The following is a 22043-nucleotide window of genomic DNA, read 5'->3' on the forward strand; positions in this document are numbered from 1 at the left end:
CCAGAATCCTTCTTTTTGTAGTGTTGATAGAAAGGTCTCTGTGGGTTAGTTTGCTGTTCAGAGGTGTGTTGGAAATATTCATTGAGTTGGAGATGTCGAAAATAGGATTCTAGATCAACACAGAACTGTATCATGTTTGTGGGGGTTGAGGGGCAGAAGGAGGGGCCCCAAGATAGGACCGATTCTTCTGCTGGGCGAAGAGTATAGCTGGATAGATTAACAGTATTGCTGGGTGGGTTAAGGGAACCACTGCTGTGGCCCCTTGTGGCAGGTAGTAGTTTAGATAGTTTAGTGTCCTTTTTCTTTTGTAGAGAAGCAAAGTGTGTGTTGTAAATGGCTTGTCTAGTTTTTGTAAAGTCCAGCCATGAGGAAGTCTGTGTTGAGGGTTGGTGTTTTTTATGACAGTATCCAGTTTTGAGTGCTCATGCTTAATCTTTCCCTGTTTGCTGTATAGGGTGTTGATCAGGTGGTTCCGCAGTTTCTTTGAGTGTTTGGCACAATCTCTCCTGCTCACCTTACCTGATCACTCTTGTTACAGTGTGTATGGTAACACCCATTGTTTCATGTTCTCTGTGTATATAAAATCTCCCCACTGTATTTTCCACTGCATGCATCTGATGAAGTGAGCTGTAGCTCATGAAAGCTTATGCTCAGATAAATTTGTTAGTCTCTAAGGTGCCACAAGTACTCCTTTTTCTTTAAACTGTTATGTGTCACAGACAGAAAACAGGATGGACTGAGGTGTCACCAGTGCCTGAAGTCCCTGTAATAGTGGGGAATTGACTTGGTGAGAGATTAATACCTTCCATTAAATCTTGCTGACTGGCATTAATCATATTTTTAACCTCTTTGTTGATGGTCCTGGATTAACCATTCCGTTATAGTTATGACTCTGCCCATGCAGAATTCCAGATCTTGTCTTTATGCCCACATTTTCTGTTCTTATGAAAAGCCTGCAAGTGCCCCCAGAGAAGGAATGATTTAGTCTAGTAACCAGTCTTTGGGAGCCAATAGGACCAAATTTCATGTTTGAAATTTTGCTATCACTTAATATGCACAATTGGCCTGACTTCTGGTTCTAACGTGCATCTTTGTAGACTGTTCACTTTCTGAAGTTGGTGCACGTACCATGTAACAATGCAAAACGTAGTATCAATGAAAGATTTGAGAAATATGGAGCAATCAGTTCAGAAAATAAGGAACTTAAAGAAAGTGGCAACATTAATGCCAAGCATAGTAGAGCTAACTTACATTGTAGACTACATAGCAACAAATATAGCCTTACAAAGGACAGGAATACATTAGAAATGCTTATATGTAATTAATTGGCATAAGCTGAAATCTTAAATTATCAAACTCCTAACTCAAAAGGTGACTTCTCAACCTGAGCATTGCTGACTTTTGGCACTTAATTTATTTGCTGGGTGTAATAGCTCTCAAAAAAAGGTGGCTTGAACTATGCATGGCCAGTGTTCTGAAATGCTCTAAAGGGGAGGGGGAAAAGCAAATTCTAGTGTATGCGTACATAAACGCAGACTAAAGCTTCAATGTGCTTAGTTTAAAAAAATCCTGAAACCACTTTTCCAGTAATGGATATAAGACTCTCTTAATGGATGGAGGAGGGAGAACTGAGGTTCCAAAGGGTTGACTTACGTGGCTAACGTTATTGTAAAAGTATCTCCTTTTATGCTCTTGTTCCATTGTTTTGGGACGGGGTGGGGGCTGTGCTGAGCTAACAGAAATGTAGGAGCTGAGCTATTTTATTGTGCTCTTAGAACTTTGTTCCATTTTTGGAATGGGGGTTTAAAAATGTTAAGACCTTCCTCCTGGGAATGAACTCCACTTGTGAAATACATACAAAGTGCAGTGCCGTGTCCACTTTGGAGCGGGATTACATTGTGGAAATAGTTAGCTTTCTTTTCTCTTAGCCTCTGCTAAGGCATAACTGCTATTGTCTGCATATTTCTATGCATACCAATGATCATGCTCAACTCAGGGAAGGCCTTTGAAATTCTAGGCTGAACTGTGGCATGAGGTCTTCCGTGGCTATTGCCCTTTGGGGGTCCTAGCTTGTGACGCTGTCAGCTTGGTTGGTCGGAGAATAGCTCTGCGGATCTGCAGGGCTCTACTGATCCAGTAAACATCCAAATATCGAATTTATATTCACAGATATCCACATCCGTGGACCATTTTTGTGGATTGTGGATGGATGCAGATCCAAATTTTATATCTAAAGCCCTGCAAATCTGCAGATGTCCATGGATCACTTTTTGCAGATCACATGCAGATACCATTTTTGTATCCTCGCAGGGCTCTATGGACCAGTACTCCAGCGTGGTGTTGTATAGTGTTATGAAGCTGAGACATTCCATTGTCATGTACTAGCTCAGGGTTCTCAAACTGGGGGTCGGGGCCCCTTGGGGTTGTGAGGTTATTACATGGTGGGTCAGGAGCTGTTAGCCTCCACCCCCAAGTCCTGCTTTGCCTCCAGCATTATAATGGCGTTAAATATACTAAAAGGTGTTTTTAAATTGTAAGGGGGGGGGTCCCACTCATAAGCTTGATATGTGAAAGGGTTTACCAGTACAAAAATTTGAGAACCACTGTACTAGCTGGTGAGTAGCACTGCCTTCTACTGGATTAAGTGTCAGACTGCTTTGTTTAGTCACTTATGATGATTACTGTCAACTCTCCGTCAGCTCAAATGGCTGAAGGCTGGGAGTAGAAAGTCCAGAGTTACTAATGTGCTGCATATGTAATTACTGTAGATGAAATCATGGCTCCATTAAAGTAAATGGGAGTCTTTCCACTGACTTCACTGGGCCAGGATTTCACCCTATATAGCCATGTATTTGTACATAGTCTTCTGGTGGCACTGTGAAATGAAAGCCCGAACAGATTCATTAACTATCCAAAGATACTCTTTTATAAGAAGAAGAGGAGTACTTGTGGCACCTTAGAGACTAACAAATTTATTTGAGCATAAGCTTTCGTGAGCTACAACTCACTTCATCGGATGCATCCGATGAAGTCAGTTCATCGGATGCATCCGATGAAGTCAGTTGTAGCTCACGAAAGCTTATGCTCAAATAAATTTGTTAGTCTCTATGCCACAAGTACTCATTTTCTTTTTGCGGATACAGAGTAGCACGACTGCTACTCTGAAACCTGTCTTTTATAAGAGTAGATTTTCCTGGCCAAAGTCCAACCAGAGGGCAAGTTACATTCTAAATAACTTAATAACCCCCAGTATTTCCAGCTGGATAAACCTTTTGCTCACTTCCTCATCCTACCATCCCCCCGCACCCCACAATTGCTGTGTAGCATGGTGTCTCACATGCACTCTTAGACAACTTACTTCAGTAGTGGATGAAGTAATATTTGCATTCATTTCAAAGTTCTTGAGATCTTTCTGGATGAAAGGAACTAGATACAGTATAAATACAAATATCTTTTATGTGTTCTGAATCTATGCTGGTGGATTGCACGTTTGCTGTGTTTATACCAGTAGACTTTTTTAAATTGTTAACCCTTTTTGCATCAGTCTGTCTGTGGAATCTAGCTATGTTACAAATGTGCTTTTCAGCAATTTCACTTTTTTTGTATTAGGCTTCTTATCAAATTAATGAAGACTAAAGTAGCAACAGCTCAAATATTAATGTGTGTCAGTGATACATTTACAGAGATCATAGCTATGTTTAGCGTTATAACGGGTTTCTTTTGTACAAGTTAAGGTGATAGTCTTGTTGCATCAAGAGCCCTGCAGTTTGTTAGAAACAAAGGTCAATTTATTATTTATTTCTTCTGCTATACTGTAACTATGCTCTCCTTCCCTTTATCACCTAAAAGGGTTAAAGTATACAGTTTGGTGTAATGCTAAGCAGTATGCTTAATTTAAAAATACTTTTTCTTATGCAATTTATTTAAGCAGGGGTGGCCAACCTGTGGCTCCAGAGCCACACGCTGCTCTTCAGAAGTTAATATGCGGTTCCTTGTATAGGCACAGACTCCAGGGCTGGAGCTACAGGCGCCAACTTTCCAATGTGCTGGGGGGTGCTCACTGCTCAACCCCTGACTCCACCCCTTCCCACCCTCTCCCCTGAGGCCATGCCCTCACTCCTTCCACCCGCCTACCCCAGAGCCTCTGGCACACCACGAAACAGCGGATGGTGAGGGAGGGGGAGGTGCTGATTGGCAGGCTGCTGGTGGAAGGGAGACGCAGGGAGCAAGTGGGGGGAGCTACTGGGGGCTGCTGACAAATTACTGTGGCTCTTTGGCAATGTACACTGGTAAATTCTGGCTCCTTCTCAGGCTCAGGTTGGCCACCACTGTATTAAAGGAAAACAGTATTATAATAATAATAAAAACAATGAGGAGTCCTTGTGGCACCTTAGACTAACAAATTTATTTTAGCCCACAAAAGCTTATGTCCAAATAAATTTATTAGTCTCTAAGGTGCCACAAGGACTCCTTGTTTTTGCTGTCACGGACTAACACGGCTACCACTCTGAAACCTGTATAATAATAGTAAATATAACACTAAGTTTACATTTTTAAATACCTCCATCAAATTCAAAATTAAGATTTTTGTTAATCTTGATTGGCTTGTATTGCTCAGAAGGAGCATTTCGGATTCAGTTTAGAGTAACTGATAATGGGGATAAATAATGTCAAAGATGTGTGTGTGCATCTCCAGTTGAAGTTGCATAACTATATCCAGGAACAAAATCTTGGGCCTGTTTGTGGAATGTGAGCAAGGTGCCATTACATCAGAGTTCACTTAAACTTTTTCTAGCGGTATAGACAAGCTACACTCACTTCCTGAAACTTATTATTGGGCTGAGAATGAAAGAAATTTCACCTGAAGTGGCTTGGTTTTTTGTTTTTTGTTTAGATGGTCATGATCATGTAAAAAAACATAATTGTAGCTTAAAGTATATTAGGCTCTCCAAATATCTGTTTAAAAACCTATATGACTTAGCTGTTTGTTAAGGCTGTCATGGCTCTTCTTAGCAGAGGTGCTCTTTGATGCAGCTTGGCATAGAATGCTATTAGTTTTAAGAGCCAGCTCTTTTTATGTTGAAAGCTGAAAATTGACAGGGCAGCAGGTTATTTAGGCTTAATCTAAATCAGATTGTAAGCATGGCAAGTTCCTGTTTTACCTACTTACAGCACATTTGCCACTGACTTGTAGCTGGAGATATAGTGATTAGAATTTCTGGCTCTGCAGCCTGTTCATTCAACAGTAATTATGTGCTAAACCAATCTTAATAAAACATGTGGTACTGTTATAAACTGTCAATTATGGATTAAGAATCTTCATTTAAAAAACACTTAATTAAACTAGACCTTAGTGTACTTTTTTGTTATAAAAGTAGTTTTAATGCCAGAGTAAAACAAAAAACAAACAAAAAAGCCTCTTTAATGTTCAGTGCATTCTAAAATCATGATCGAGATAAATGTTATAGCCATAATCTAGGTGCTTCACACTGCAGTGTGCCTAGAAAATTAATGAATCCAAGCTGTGGAGCACTAAAGCAAGGAGAGAGTTCCAAAGTAGAGGACCCATAAGAAAATTGAGTTAGACTCCAGCTGTAGTGACTCCACTGATTGTAACAGCAGCATCCCCACATGAAAGCAGTGTGCCAGGTAACCAGGCTCTCATTTGTGACTTGATAAACTGAAAATACCTTGAACTCCATTCAAACTTATTAGCAGTGTATGTGACTTAGGAAGCATATTACATTAGCATTTCCAATGTGAAGCACTGCTTCATAAAATACATTCCATACTAAAGTTTCTAAAAGGTATGGTTGTAATCCCATGTAGAACAGTCTAATCTAGTCTGTAGGTGACAAATCATGGGTAATTGAGCCCAGGTCTTCATCAACTAGGAACTGATCCACTCTCCTAGCCAGGGGTGGAGAGGAAGTCTTGACCAAGCCAATGCCTAGGCATTCAGGAGCAACCCAGAACCTAATAGTACTCAAACTGTCGTTGAAGGTGACATGCATACTCTTCCCTCACAACCTAGTAATATTATTTCCATTTTATCTGGACTGAGCTTTGGGCAGCTTGCCCTCATGCAAACAATAAGCCATTAGTTCCACTGCAATAGCTGGGTCAAATGTGTGGAAGACTGTTGAGTGTCATCAGCAATGAGTATGCCACAAACCATCTTTCCTATTTAATCCTCCCAGTAGCTTTCTAAGCAAGAAGTAATAGAATAGGCCCAGGTGATATCCTTGAGCTTCCCTGGGACAGAGAAGCAATTGACCAGCACTGTCTGCCAGGACTTTTCTAAGAGGCATTATAGCATCTTCATCTGAATGGTCTTTAACTGTTAGATTGGTGTCCTAGATCTTAAGGCCAGAAGGGGGACCATTATGACCTCCTAGTCTGATCTCCTGCATAACATGTGCTATAGAATTGCATCAAGGCCATAGCTTCTGGTATAGCACACTGGGGAACGGTGGAATGAAAGGGTAGAAATCAGAATCTAGAATGGAGCAAGCTATGTGGAGGAGGGAATTTGGAGTTCATTTAAACAATTAACTTTAACAGCATACTCAAGAATACTACACTTCATGAAGGAAATATTAGCACCTGCTTTACTTCCATGATATGCCTGTTGGCCCATGGCCCAAGGTTACCTGAAGACTCTTCTAAGCTCTAACTTCAAAGCCTGGTGTAGGACCATAGAGGGAAAGTAGGAGAGGTAAGGGGCTTGGGGGGCAAATAGTAACTGATTAAACTAATCCGTTCCTCCTGCTACTGTCAAAGCACAACTTCAGTTCTGATTTACTTGGATTTTTCACTGTCTTTCCATCTGACAAAATTAATCACAGCACATGTTTGAAGGAAAATTTAAAACTTTTTATTCTTCCAGGTGTTGACTTCAAGGTGAAAACAATTTCAGTTGATGGAAATAAAGCTAAACTGGCAATATGGGTAAGTTCTGAACATAGTAAAACACCAGAGCTTTACATAGTTTATCGCTTTGTACTAGTGGTGATGGTTTTTATGGAAATATGCAGTTGAAGGGATTTGCCATGTTAATAGGCTTTGTTAGTAGTGGGGTGGGTTTTTTTTTTTGTACTGGGTCATTCATGAAAACGTTACTGATGGGATTTTTCCATTTTCAGGATAGGTAACATAGCTATTGTATCAGCTCTGGTATCTGAAAGTAGAGGATGGGACTCTTCTGTAGAATTCTTTTATGGGAAGAGACTTTACTGATATCAAACAAAATTTAGACTCCAACAAGTATACTGGAGAATATGGAGTTACATTAGAAGGAAAAGTCCTTAATTTGACTACAGATAAATATTACCTGTGCCTCTTATAACATTCTACTTGAGTTTTATGATATATCAGACTATACAGTTTAAGCCTGATAACTAAGCATGTTAACTTAGGTATAAAGCTTCTCACGCTGAATATTCACGTTTCTAAAGAAAACCTCTTCTGAACTACGATTTTTACATTTTCTGTACGTAATACTAATACTGCATAAATTACATAGCTTGAGAATTACCACAATTGTGCATGTTTAATTTACATTAGTAACTTTAATGTAACTTTAAAGTGACAAGAAAATGGAAACACCCAGGTGAACCAAAAGGCGTTTGCCTGCTAAGGTTTGAGTTCAGGATTGCCTCTATTAACATAGCAGCTAAAATGGACCAAGAAGCTTTGTATCCTGCATAACTCAGTTTAAGTACAGTACTTGTGATGACTTTGACTGTTGATGGGAAATCTCAAACCTTGAACTATGGAAAGTAAGGGAGGGAAAAGTTTTTCCCAATAACTCTTGATAATATATTTGCTTTTTAATCCGTAAGCAAGGCTCATGTTCTATAGTCACAGAATCCACCTCTGGTATGGAACCACCACTGGAATTCCAGGGCTGTGTCAGTTGCTCTGTACTGGCTGGCTGCTTGAAACTCTCTCACTGCTGAGCAGAGTGGAGCAATTCTGCTGATGCCTGGTCTGCCTGAGCAAAGAAGCAGAGTACAGGAGGGAGAAAAATACAGATCAGGGATACTTCCCTTGCTTTGATATCAAGAGTGCTTCATACCTCAAGTACCAAATTGTAGCCTCTCAGGTAGGCAATGACAGTCAGATCTCGAAACGCATCCTCAATCAAGCAAAGCAGAGTGGATATGATGACTGAGAAAATGGACACAGCCATATAAGAAGGAACAGAAGCCAATGGAACATTTCCTCTCTGCGGTAGAACAGAGCAGCAGAACTCTTTCCTGAGAGGAAGAAAATGAGCCAGATAGGACACCTGCATACTCTTTCCTGAAGAGACAGGGTGAATCATTCACTCCTCTTTTCGTGGAGAGAACCTTACTCAAAGGGAAAGATAACTTCTCTTTCCTCTTATGCCCTGCATCTCAAAAACTCTGGCTCTAGTTTGAGAGGGAGAGTATAGGGGTGGGGGTAGACTTCTCTTCACCAAAGTGTTCTGCACTCCACTCTCACATAGAGCCTGAATATTCAGGATCTGTGGAGTGAATTTTGAACCTGAATGAAAAACGTTGCTGATATCTTAGTTATTGGAATAACTGCTCTTTTGGAGGTAGATTGGGTGTCATTTACTTTTTTATTTGTTTGTAAGCAATATGCTTCTAAACTGAGACAGAGTTTGAGTGAATGAGCTTCTCTGTCTCTGATGCATATATATTCTCATGATCTGTGGTGCTTATAGTTCACTGTAGTTTCAAGGATCTACAACAAAGCATATGTAATCAGCATTTTAATACATGGTTTCTGCAGACCCATTCATCCTTTAAGTTCATAAAGTCCTAAGATATAAATCTGATTTCACAAGCTACTTCAGTTTAAGAAGAAACATGATCAGTTTTTTGGTACTTCTGCTGCAGCTGGGTTTGCTGTAATTCATGTTAAACATATTTTCTGTGGTTTGAAGCTAATTATAAATACTGGGCAGTGAAAAGCCATATATCTTGTCTTATCACAAGACCTAAAATGTTCACTTAGAAACAAGTGCAGCTGTTGCACTGGTGTCTCACTTTATCTGCTAGCTGTAGAGCAGCAATAGCCTCAGTGGAAATGTGAGTGCCCTATATCGTTGTAGAGTGGCTTATTTTACTTATATGCTAAGATTTTAAAAGCCACTTCCTAAAGCAAAAGTCAATCAACTCTGCATCTAATCTTAATTGTATTGCATCTAAAGTTAATTAAACTTGATTCCTTTGGTGGTGTTATATTCCATGATTGTTCTGAAGTTTCTTTTTTATTGTGTTAATTAGATCTTGCAGATGCTGTACTTTCAGTAGCACGTAGAGTAGATTATTTTGTGAAAGTACAGTAATGGAAAACGTTCTGAATATTTTTAGGATACCGCAGGTCAGGAGCGATTCAGAACATTAACGCCCAGCTACTATAGAGGAGCACAGGGTGTTATCCTAGGTAAGTATGCTACTCAACGTACCACTTTGTACTCATAGAATCTCAGGGTTGGAAGGGACCTCAGGAGGTCATCTAGTCCAACCTGCTGCTCAAAGCAGGACCAATCCCCAATTTTTGCCCCAGATCCCTAAAGGGCCCCCTCAAGGATTGAACTCACAACCCTGCGTTTAGCAGGCCAATGTTCAAACCACTGAGCTATCCTTCCCTCAAAACTTTAGATTTTTTTTTCTAGTTTTACGAAAAAGTTAAAGACAAACTAATTCTTCTCCAACTACATTTGGCTGTTCAATACTGAAATTCTTGGCCTCTAGTTATATACACTCATACTCCCAATTACTGGAGTATCTAAGCATCTTGAGCATCGCTTTCTGTCAGGAAACCACCTCCCATCTTTCCATCGCTCCTTGTATACGCAGCGCCACAGTTCTGACTACAAGGATGTGAAATGTAGAGCACACTGAAATGTTGTGTTCTTGCTATCCCATGTAAACTCTGCTGGCACATGCTAAAAGGTACCAACAATACACACTCCCCCCATAATCTGGACGAACAGTGCCAAATAGACAATTCTTAATGTTTTATTTTACTAAAATATATCATCCATTGTGCTCCCAACATTGATGACCTTTTTATCATACCCCCAGTGTCATTTGGAAAAGACTGTGCATGAAATTGAGAAGTCTGTGCTTCAGATAGAAGGAAAGGAGAACAGGGCCAAAAAAAAACCTTAACTTCAGAGGGCAGATGCAAGAAGTAACTGTTGTTTTGCTTTTGGGTATTTGCCTCACTGTGTGTTGGAAGCCTCCTTGCTAGGCACTTGGAGCTCAATGTCTGTTTCACTGTTCTGGAGTTGAGTGGTAGATAAGAAATCCAGGGGCAAAAATAATTTTGGTGCTTTGTATGTAAGGCTAACAATCACCTTGGCTCTAAGAGGATTCTCAGCCTCATTCGTGTCCTACTGTATATGCAATAACTTGAAATTAGGTCTGTCTACAAATCAGCATATCTTTTTAAAAGTAATTCAGATTTTGAATGTCTGCAGTCACTTAATAGTTGCAATAAATTATTTGGAAACCTCTTTAAAATAATATGTTAAATCAGGTTAGTGACCATTGGCAATATTTTTCAGTTTATGATGTCACAAGAAGAGATACCTTTGTCAAACTGGACAATTGGCTAAATGAATTGGAGACATACTGCACAAGGAATGACATAGTTAAAATGTTAGTTGGAAACAAGATTGATAAGGTAAGCAGACTTATATAACTACTGAAGGTAATTTTTCCATCTGTCACAGAATATAATATACTGTTTCTTCTTGCAGGAAAACCGTGCAGTTGACAGGAATGAAGGTCTCAAATTTGCAAGAAAACATTCCATGTTGTTCATAGGTATGCTCTTGAAGATGTATGTAAAGCCTACATGATACTTTAAAATATCATTATGTAACAAATAACACTGTGGCTGGATTCCATTTTTACAGAATTGCCAAGGTGACAATTCTACTGTATCAGCTAAGTAATCTAATAGTACCTTTCAGCTGCAGTGTTCAAGTGCTTTACAAAATTAATTTAAGCCTCAAAATAGGTATTCCCATCTTGTTTAGACTGGTCTTAAAATGACTCTATCCAAATTTATAGACTCATGGCAGATGAGTAAAATAGACACACAGTCTAAAGATGAAATCCTGGCCTCATTGAAGTCAATGGGAGTATTGCCATTGACTTCAGTGGAACCAGGATTTCACCCTCTGACAAGTGCCCAAAGCAACATATTGACTTGATGGCAGAATCAGAACTAGAGAGAGAAAACTAAATAAATGGCCAACCCTCAGCATATCAAAAAGATTAGATATATGCCAAGGATCTGTATTAGGGTTGGTGTCTAAATGTATTGATCTGTAAATGAGGGATGGGGTAGAATAATGAGGTGGCAAACTTGCAGATAATTAAGTTTTTTGGGACTGGAGAAAGCCATTGCACTTCAGGGGGACCTGACAAAGCTATGGGCAGCACAGGGGCAAACAAGCTAGTATTGACAGATATAAAGTAATTCAGGTTGGAAGGAATAACTTCTTCAGTGCTCTTGCCCATTGCTGAGTTCTAAATTAAATAACCACTGTCGGTGGGGACCTGGATGTCATTGTGGCATAACATGGTCAGTTAAATTCTCTGCTTTATGTAGCAGATGTGACCAAAAAATCAAATCATGTTACGCAGGGATGGAGTGACATGTCATAAATAATGGTATGCCTTCATCTGGTTCCTTGCTGTGTTCAACTCTGGTCACACATACTCAAAGATATTGCAGAAACAAAGCACAGGAGATGGGACACAAACTGTTATAATCACGGAAAACTATTAAAATCAGGGGACTATCTAAAGGGGACACCAGGGGAAAAAATGAATGGCATAGAGAAGGCAAATCAGATGCTTATGTATACCTGCCCTTGTAATACAAGAACAAGGGAACACTTAATGAAACTGAAAGGTAACAAATTTGAAAACTGTAAAAGTACATACTACGTTATACAACACATAATAAACCTGCAGAACCTGTTGCTACAGGATATCCTAGAAGTCAAGATCTTAAGTTGTTGAGAACATCCACTCTGAAACAATATATTTTATTTAATTTAATTTCCTGTAGAAACTCCCTTAATGCAAGGCATAAATCAACCAGTAGCGTGTGAGGCTAGGAAGAAACTTAACATAGGCACATTACTCCAGAACTGTCCAGTATGGAGTTTCTCCAAGGTACTGGCCACAGTCAGTAAACGGAAATAGATTGAGCTCTCACCTGATCAGCACCTAGAAACAGCCTGACTGGAGCTGGAGTCATTCTTTTCAATCTGTACACTTCCAGTGCATCCATCACCTTAGTATCTAAATGCTATGGTCAAAATAAAGGCTGTTTTAAGTTCCTAATCACATTCTCTATTCCACTCTCCCATATTAAGAGACCTCTCTAAGTGGCATTAAACTTGGTGGTGTCTAGTAGAAACCTCAATGACTCTGGCTACTCTGACTGAACCATATATCCTGCTAACTCAGTACCACTAGCTTATTACAAGACTTATCTTATGTCAGTACAAGGCTTTGCTGTAAAGTATAATAGACCCTTTAACATTGCTAGACTTTCAAGTTAAAAAATATTGAACATGCCAATTGTTAGAATAACATTTCACATAGCTTGTCAAAGCTCATATCTGTCTGTAGAGAGTACAAGTCAGCCTACTGCCTTAAATACTAGGACTTGCTGTTCATCTGTGGCTACTTTCCCTTCTATACCGAAAGTGTAGGATACATGTTGAGACTAACACCTGTTGGTTCTCTCCAGTTAATGTATCTTCCATCTTCTTACTTTAACACTTGCTTGACTTCTTAAATCCCTCTTCCCCCAGAGGCAAGTGCAAAAACGTGTGATGGTGTACAGTGTGCCTTTGAAGAACTTGTTGAAAAAATCATTCAGACTCCTGGACTGTGGGAAAGTGAGAGCCAAAACCGAGGCGTAAAGTTATCAAACCAGGAAGAAGGCTATGGAGGAAGAGCCTGTGGTGGATATTGCTCTATGTTATAAACTCTGGGAAGTTTATCCTCTTGCATATTTAAACAGATAGTGTCACCTTTCTGTAAATTCATTAACTGCTATTTTTAGGGACCTTGCAGTTTGCACATATTTGTTTTGTATCATGGCGATGAACATTTGTAAGAAAACATGCTCAGCAGCTTTCCCAGTTGAAAAATGTTATGGTTAGCATGCCCAACGTGCAATCTTCAGGTTTTTTATATGTAGCATAAGATAGTGTGCAAGAACGAATGCACTCAAATTTTATGACCTTATACATTCATCATGTAACTATTCTTTAAAAAAAAAAAATCTATCTAACAAATATACATTTCTGCATTCTGTCTGCTTTTTGTCTGGATTATTTTTTTGTTTTTTTTTTTGTTTAAGTATTGTTGGAATTCTAGAATTGCTTTATATGCACACATCCTAAAAATGATGCAAGCTAAAATGTGATATCTTGTACTGGTAAATGCTTGTCCTTGTTGATATAACAACATAAACAGTATGATTACACAATTCTTACTGCCAAGTCTGTTAAAAATTCTTTCATTAGGCAGAGCTATTTAAACTATGGCCTCTACCAGTTTATAGTTAATCTGAACACTTTTTGAAGAGATTTCTAAAATTTCCTGTGAGAAGTTGAGCAAACACAGTAGATGATTTTTTTTTTTTTTAAAAATCATCACTTCAGTTGATAACTTGATTGCTTAACTGGAGTTTTAATCCTGTCATATTTATATACTAAACTCATGGCATTCTTGCACAGTAGTCTTTATAATGCTGCCCACTATAGTCCTGCTGTAGAGTCTTCATTTTTTGGCCATGGATTTGAATGGTGTCTTTTATTCTTTCATTGTGAATCAGCTTGCCACACTTAAGTACAGACGCTCTTTTCCTAAACTTTGGTAATGTACATGTATCTCAAACTGTAGCTCACTTACAGCTATGAAGTTCTATATCACACAACTGCTGTGTGTGGCTATTTGTTCAGAAACATAATTTCCTGTCAGACACTAAATATGGGGGAAGTCATGCTGCTTTTGGCTCTCTGGGGAAAATACTACTGCAGTGAGTATTTCACTTGGGTTTACTGTAAACAGTCAATGGTTTATCTGTTTCAGAAGACTTACCTGTATAGACTAATAAATTTTTTCCACAGTATTCAATTTTTCTATCCTCTTCCTATTGTACAATTGTATATTTTCTAGTACACTTTTTGTGGAGGGATTATTTCTGGTGCATTAAAACAAAAACAAGCCTAGGCACATCCTTCTTAAAATTAATCAGGTAACTGATCTCCATATTGGAACACACTGCTAAGCAGTTTCTTGTAAATATACATTAAAATATCTTTAATACTGCATTTTGTGTAGATGTCAGCACTCCATTATAGTAAGTCTGTATTTTGCAGCCAATTGGGTTGTTTCTGTTTAAATACACTCATTCATCTATGGAAACCTTGCTTTCTACTCTTACACTTGGTAGAAAACATTACAAAAATTTGAAGACTTAAATAGACTAGCTGTTTTTACCAAATATTGTATCTTGAGTACTATTACTGTAAGTAGGATTATTTAAATATGTAAATGTAATCAATAATTTAATACACTTCCATGTTGCATTAAAGCTTTAGATGTGTCTTCCTGTGTCTTGATACAGCATACGTTTGCTAACCTAATCTTAATTATTCATCAGTGGTGAGGTTGTCCTGGCTCTACCCTAATCAAGCATTCAAAGCATAGGTACACATTTACAAAAATATTAACCTAAAATCTCAGCTGCTGAAATGCAACTTTCTGATAAATGATACTAATTATGTAACTTTTAGCTACTTGTCAGTTTCAGGGCTAGCTGCCGGCTCTGTCCTGTCTGGGCCGTGTGCATCCCCTCAGGTTTGCAGGCATTGTGCCTTTTTTACATTCCAGCATAGAATTCTGCCACTTCGCTGAACCCTAGACTACAGTACCCTGTGTATCAACTGTTACCCTGCAGGTCTGACTGTCTTTGGGAGGCTGTGACCAGTGGGCTACAGTGATCAGCCAGCTCCTTTAAAATTATTTTTATTTTCCCATTTAAAAAAAAAAAAAGGAAAGATTTTAAACTGGTGTGCAAGCATATGTACCTTACCATCCTCTGCTAACTTAGGCAGGCCTAACTTCTTCAGCTACCCTCTCAGTAGGTTTCAGTGTTTCAGTGCAGTTTTGAACAGCAATAATTAACCCCCAACACACATTTAAGTGCCAATTTTTAACCCTGCTATAGTCCTTTTGATCTTCTGTGCCTGTTTCCTGAGGGGTGACTTATCTTAAGCCATTCTTTCCCTTCCTCATTTTTCCTGACAACCCTCTGTTAAACTATACCAACATTTATGCATTAAACTTCTCAATAACCTGGACATCATACTGTACCATCTAGTACAGAGCAGCTCCAAATCCTTCATACCAGTTAACTGAATAAAAAAATCCCACTCTATCTTGCTTACATTGCTGGTGCTTGCAATTGTGTTGCAAATTAGACTTGTCATCTGCGCTCTGACTTACATGTGTTGAAAGCTGTTTAGCAGCTATTTGACAGTCTGTATGTTGCCACCATCTACCTCTATAGGAGCGGTGTTCAGCAAATCAATTTGCAAAATGAAGGATTGTGCCTAAGCTATAATGCTAACTCAATCAATAGTCTATACTTCATGTTTGTGGGAGCTCTTGGATAAACTCTGGGTCCAGCAGCAACTGCTGAAATGGTAGGATTTGTGAAGTTAGTATGTGGTGGGGAGGAGATAAAGGGGGCAACATAGGTCTTAATTTGGAATGGTCTCACTTTGCATTCTTGGGAGGGTGTGCTTGAACTAGTCTCCCCGCTCCATAAACTGGGAATTTCAGTGGCCACAACTAATGGGAGTTCTCTGTTGTGCTGAGAATTATGCAGAGGTTGAAGGCTCCAGCAATACCCAGTCAAGCTATTCTGGGCAGGAAGCCACAGTAACTGGGCTCCCTTGTATTACAGAACTCAGTACAATTGTTACCTGTGCCTATGGTGGACTATTTTAGTGACTCGATTAGCCAGCCATGTGCCTAGCTTATTGCTCTCTTCACAATTTTGCCTACCTATGTAGGACATCCAGTAAACACTGAAGAAAATGCAAGTCACCACTTGTGACTCTTTTATTGTCTCCTTTGTGACTGAAAGACTGCCTGAACCTTCCAGTAACAGACTGCACTAAGGAAGGATTAGAAGTCTACCTCCCACCTTAAAATTTGCTATTGTCTGACCAATATGCAAGAAATAGGTTCTTGATGCTACATATCTCACTACTATCTGTCAGTATTTTCCATTCCTGAGCAAAGTCTGGAAGTTCACATATTCTCCATGGCAGTCAGAAAATGGTCCAACAAGGCTCTAGACCAGGCCATGGCACAATTGTTTTGTATATTAGTGGAAGATAACTATCACTGAAAACTGCTTAATACTTGCTCATTCTACTGGATATCTGCAGAATTTCAGTCTTAAATTTCTTTTGCCACTGGATGGTGCTAAGAATAGGTGGAGATGGTTCAAATACCTTTCTCTCAGACCGGTAGAAGGTTGAGATGGGCAGTTACACCACTACTTGTAAAGCTTACATTTGTGGAATACCACAAAGCTTCATTCTTTCACAAGATTCAACCTTTCTACCATAACCTCCTGCGGGAGACTGAAAGCATATCTTGCAATGTTTCTACTGGTGGTGCTAAGCAGCCCATGAGGGAAGTGAGTCACAGAGCCCATGCTCCAGCCTGAGTGGGAACATTTACACTGTAATTTTATAGCCCCACCCCCCAAGCCCTATGAGAGAGTCAACTGTACTGCAGGGTTTTTTAACTCAGTGTGGACATACCCATAGCAGTGGTGACTGCATCAGTGCTAAATAAGGCAGTGTCATCTGCATATTGTTGGCAGCTGAGTCCATAACATCTTGCAGTATTTCCCAGTGGTTTCATGTAGATATTGAAGAGGGGATCACTGTGGGATAATGCAGATGATGGCCTGCAGAGACTATGAGCAATTACCCATCACCACTTCGAGTTGTGCTGGAGAGGAATGATTAAAGCCACTGCAGTGCTGGACCATCTTCTGTTGTTTGATGTAAGCAGGTTAACTTCTGTGTTTTATTGTGTCAAAAGCCAAAGAGAAGTTGAGCATTATGAGCGTGGAGATTTTGCCTGTGTTCACTGACTGAGGTGCTCCTCTAGGGCCATTAGTGTTGTCTCTGCATTGTGCTCTGCTCTGAACCCTGATTCGTGAGGCATCCAGGATGTTGGCTGATGTCACATGTTGGAGCTTGCTGGCTTCTATTTTCTCAATTATTTTGTCCAGGAATGGGACATTGCAGGTGAGATGGTAGTTGGACTGGTCTTTCAAGATCAAATGATGGTTTCTTGAGGGTTGATTAAACTATTGCATTTGAGTAAGGGTTCTTCCCTGGAAAAGGCATTGAAAACTTCTATTAATAGTGAGCGTAGCCGTTCACTGGCTTTTACCAGCCAGGAGAGGTATGGATTTGTTTCACAGGTTGTGGCACTAATATTGTTTAGGGTTCCTTGAATTTTGACCCTTGTGTTGGGGTGTGGCAACTCAATCAAGGGTGATGGGGTGAATAATACAATTGGATTGGGGTGGAGTTTTCTTTCCCAGTTAAGATCAAATGAATACACATGGAACTATCAAAGTGTGCTGATAGTTTTTTCACATTGGTTGATACTTGGGTTGGATTTCTGGGCTATGCAGATTGGGATGATGAGCTAGTTCTCTGTGCTAGCTGTGAGTCTGCTGCATTGACTGTGGGCGGGGAAGTAAAAGGTTCATTTTTCCTCCTTTACTAGAGTGGCATAGTTCTGGAAGAGTTGTTTATGCTACTGGTAGGTATATTCAGAATTTACAACAAAACTGGTGTTGTGACTTTCTGCCTGTGCGTTTCATCTGCCATAGTTCATCTATGACCCCTGGTGATCCTCTAGGTCAGTGTGGAGGGAGTGGGTGGCTTGATGCCAAGATGTCTATGGTAGTGGACATTAGGTGATTGTACTGTTCGCATTAACTCATCAGCACCTTGGCCTTGTATTCGGGTAACTGCTTTCCCATGGTTAATTGAAAACCTAGAGGGCTCCAGAGCTTTCATGGGTGGACCAGCTTTGGCTGTATAGTTGTATTGATGTAATCTACCAATACAACTCCCGAAGTAGAGGCTCATCTTGAGGATCCCCAGTAAGTCTATTCTTACTCTACAAATGTTAAAGGATTCTACAAATGTTAAAGAACCTATACCCAGGAGAAAGAGACTATCAAGCATTTCATGGGGAATACTGGCTGTGATCAGCTGCTGACAACATTGCCTATAAGCCTGGGTGTTACTAGAGTTCACCAGAACATATGGCTAACTGACAGAGGAGTCTGGCATGCTGGCGGAGAGATACTGGCCTAAGTGACAACACGCTTGAGTGTGGATGCAGGGTTACCAAAGGGCTAGTGTAGAGATAAAGAGGAAATGGACTCTGCCATGGGTGCAATAACTAATTACTTAGCAGAGTTATTCAGGTTGAGGGAGTAGTCTGGATACACCAAGCAGGTGTGATGGCTGTGGCCATTCTTCTATCTTTGCTGACTCTCGTGCCAGAGACAACCAGAGCAAGGAAACAAATTGCCCCTGCTAGGTTTCAGCATCACCCCAGGGCGTACCTCATGAGGGTGTGGAAGACTAGGTTTGCCATTCATGGGTGAGAGCCTTATTCCTCCCGGTTTATTAAAGTAGGTAAGGAATATCTCATTGGATAGGATCTACTGTCTCCTGAAAGGGAGAATAATTGGCTAATATACCCTAAGGTTTGGTAGTTAAGCAGATGTCATTGAGAACCTATCCATCTACAGCCCTACTTTAACCCTCCTTTCTTTCACTAGGGGAATAAAGGAGAATGCTGATTGGAGAACAATAAGACCATTTAAAAATTTGGTTTCAGGTCTTGACACTGGCAACTGTGTTGAACTCCAGGATTATCCTTTTGAGTGGATGTACAACATATTGATCATAAAGCCCTGCTTGACTGGCATAGAATGATGTGTGAGGATGCATGGGGTCTGCTCATGATGTAAACTTGCGTAAACTTTACTTTTTGAAAAGGTGGAAGCGGGTAGCACTTGTTTATGGTAATGAAGTAGTTACTAAAGGAGCATTGCCTGCCTTCTGTATGGAGCCCTACAGCTGCAGATTTATTTATTTCTATTTTGATCTATACTACATGTGGAGCTAAATGGAAATCTGATAATGTAGCGTAACAGAGCTCCAACTTTGTCCCCATGGGTCCCGCACTTCCAGGCGGTTTATGCTAGCTTCAGAGGCTCACTGCAACCCTCCAATTAGCCCTTCTCTCTCTAGGGCCAGGGTTACAGTCTACTGAGCCCTTTTCATCATAAGCCAGCAATGGAGGTTGGTGAGAGAATTCCCACAGTCTCTGTTGCTCCTACGGCCTCATGCCAAAACAGTTTAGCCTCCTGTCCTGACAGAGATCTGTTTTCCCCTCCCAGGAGGTGTTTCTGTAGTGGTGGGTTGGGGGGAACCCAGGTCCGCCCTCTACTCCAGGTTCCAGTCCAGGGACCCTAATGGTAGCAGCTGTTGGCAGCCAACCTTTTACTGCCAGAGTTGCTACATTTCCCTGGGCCACTTCCCCACAGTGCTCCTGCTTCTCCCTTCTTCATTCTTACCTTAGGGCTCCCTTACCAATGACTTGAGGGTGTCTTCATTAACCAGCCCTTCTGCCCCACTTCCTCTCCTCTGGCTCCTCTCTGCCTGACTGGAGTGAGCCCTTTCATATTATCAGAGGGGCCTTAGTCAGGTGGTCACATTAGCTTAATGGCCTCACCTGACTCTTTGCAGGTTAATTGGAGTCAGGTATTCTCATTAGCCTGGAGCGGCATCTGCTCTGGTCAGTTGGGGAACAGAAAACTGTTAATCCAGTGGCCAGTATATCTGCCTTCTGCTACTCTGCTGTACCCAAGTGGCCTGGGTTTATCACCTATCCCTCCCCCCTGCTCAACACCACGGGGTTGGGCAGCTTAGGATGCGAGATGGTGTAGGAGTGATAAGCCATCAGCATTGCCATGGCAACTCCCTGCTATATGCAGAACTAGAAAGGTTGGAGGGATAAGAACCACCTGGTTACCCTTGTGTTCTTTTCCTTGTTCCGTTGCATCCATTAAAGAGGGACATAGTCACAAGGATAAATCTGCGCCCCAGTAGGTAATAACACAACGTTTCCATGGCCCATTTTACAGCGAGGCACTCTCTCTCTACCACTACGTATTTTTGTTCCCTCGGAAGGAGTTTCCTACTGAGGTAGAGAATTGGGTGTTCCTCTTCCCCAACCATCTGCAACAGGACGGCCCCTAATCCCACCTCGGATGCATCTGTCTTTAGGATGAATTCCTTGGTGAAATCCAGGGCTAGCAATATGGGGTTACTGCAGAGGGCAGTCCATAGGTCCGCAAATGCCCTCTCTGCTGCATCGGACCATCTGTCTGGATCAGGACCATGGGCCTTCACTAAGTCCATTAGGAGACTTGCCCTTGTGGCAAAATGGGGGATGAAACACCAGTAATACCGCACCACCCTTAGGAATGCTCAGACCTGCTTTTTAAGACTCAGCCGTGGCCAATTTTGGATGGCCTCTAACTTATTCAGTTGGGGTTTTACCAGACCTTTTCCTACCACATAGCCAAGATATTTGGCCTTATGGTGAACCCTGTTAAGTGCGCCGTCGGGTTCACGGTAAGGCCAGCTCGCCTGAAGGTATCAAGGACCACCCGCACTTTTTCCAAGTGGGTCTCCCCCTCTGGGGTATGTATCACCACGTCATCCAAGTAGGCCACAGCATAACTGGCATGGGGGCATAATAACTTGTCCATGAGGTGCTGAAAGGTAGCTGGGGCCCCATGTAGTCCAAAAGGGAGAACCGTATATTGGAAGAGACCCTCTAGTGTAGAAAACGCCGTCTTTTCCTTTGCATCTTCAGCTAGGGAAATCTGCCAGTACCTCTTTGTCAAGTCTAGGGTTGTCAAGTACCAGGCATTCCCCAGACGGTCCACTAGTTCATCTATGTGGGGTATAGGGTAGGCAAACTGGGATATCTCATTTAGTAGATGGAAGTCGTTGCAGAACCTCATGGTGCCATCAGGTTTGGGCACCAACACTATTGGGCTGGACCACTGACTGTGGGATTCTTCAATGATCCCCATCTCCAGCATTTTCCTGACTTCCACTTTTATTTCCTCCCTTTTGGCTGCTGGCAACTGGTAGGGCCTCATAGTTACTCTGGCCCCAGGGTTTGTGATGATGTGGTGATATGTCCTGGTTGTGCGACCCAGCTTTGTTGAGAATACATCTTGATATTGGGTGATCTCAGTTCTCTCTTTCTTCTGGGCTTTCGTTCGATCAGGAGACACCCTCACCTGTTCAGGATTTTTGTTCCCTGGGTGCAGCTCTTCCCGAACCACTCTGCATGCCTCTCACGCATGCCAGGGTTTCAGAAAGTTGATGTGGTATATCTGCTCTACTTTTTGACGTCCCGGTTGTCACACCTTGTAATTTACTTCCTCTACGGGTTTGACTATTTTGTAGGGCCCTTGCCACTGGGCCAACAGCTTACTTTCAGCTGTGGGTACCAGTACCATTACTTGGTCACTGGGTTGAAACTGACTAACCTTGGCTTGATGGTTGGAGTAGGTTCTCTGGGTCTCTTGGGCCTTCTCTAGGTGCTCCCTCACTATGGGAGTGACCCAGGCTATCTGGTCCCTCATCCATAGCACATGATCTATTTCATTCTTCCCCTCACTGGGTTCCTCCTCCTAAATTTCCTTGGCTATGTCCAGGATACCTCGGGGGTTGCATCCATACAATAGCTCAAAGGGGGAGAATCCAGTGGAAGCTTGGGGGAACCTCAGGTACGGTAGTAGGTTGTCCCAATCTTTCCCATCCTTGCTTACCACCTTTCTTATTATGGCCTTGA

At 41.2% G+C, this 22043-nt stretch overlaps 1 protein-coding gene across 1 annotated transcript in view; it reads left to right on the forward strand.

Annotated features, from left to right (window-relative positions):
- RAB18 (RAB18, member RAS oncogene family) overlaps positions 1–13945 on the forward strand; it is a 33493-nt gene extending 19548 nt beyond the window's left edge. Inside the window, exons 3-7 of the mRNA XM_074946137.1 lie at positions 6890–6951; positions 9369–9441; positions 10571–10689; positions 10766–10832; positions 12845–13945. Of these exons, the coding sequence (XP_074802238.1) occupies positions 6890–6951; positions 9369–9441; positions 10571–10689; positions 10766–10832; positions 12845–13020 (497 nt within the window). The 3' untranslated portion in view covers positions 13021–13945. The remainder of the gene's footprint in view (positions 1–6889; positions 6952–9368; positions 9442–10570; positions 10690–10765; positions 10833–12844) is intronic.
- Positions 13946–22043: the final 8098 nt, after the last annotated feature.

This window comes from Natator depressus, chromosome 2 (genome assembly GCF_965152275.1).
Source record: "Natator depressus isolate rNatDep1 chromosome 2, rNatDep2.hap1, whole genome shotgun sequence".
Taxonomy (NCBI): Eukaryota; Metazoa; Chordata; order Testudines; family Cheloniidae; genus Natator; species Natator depressus.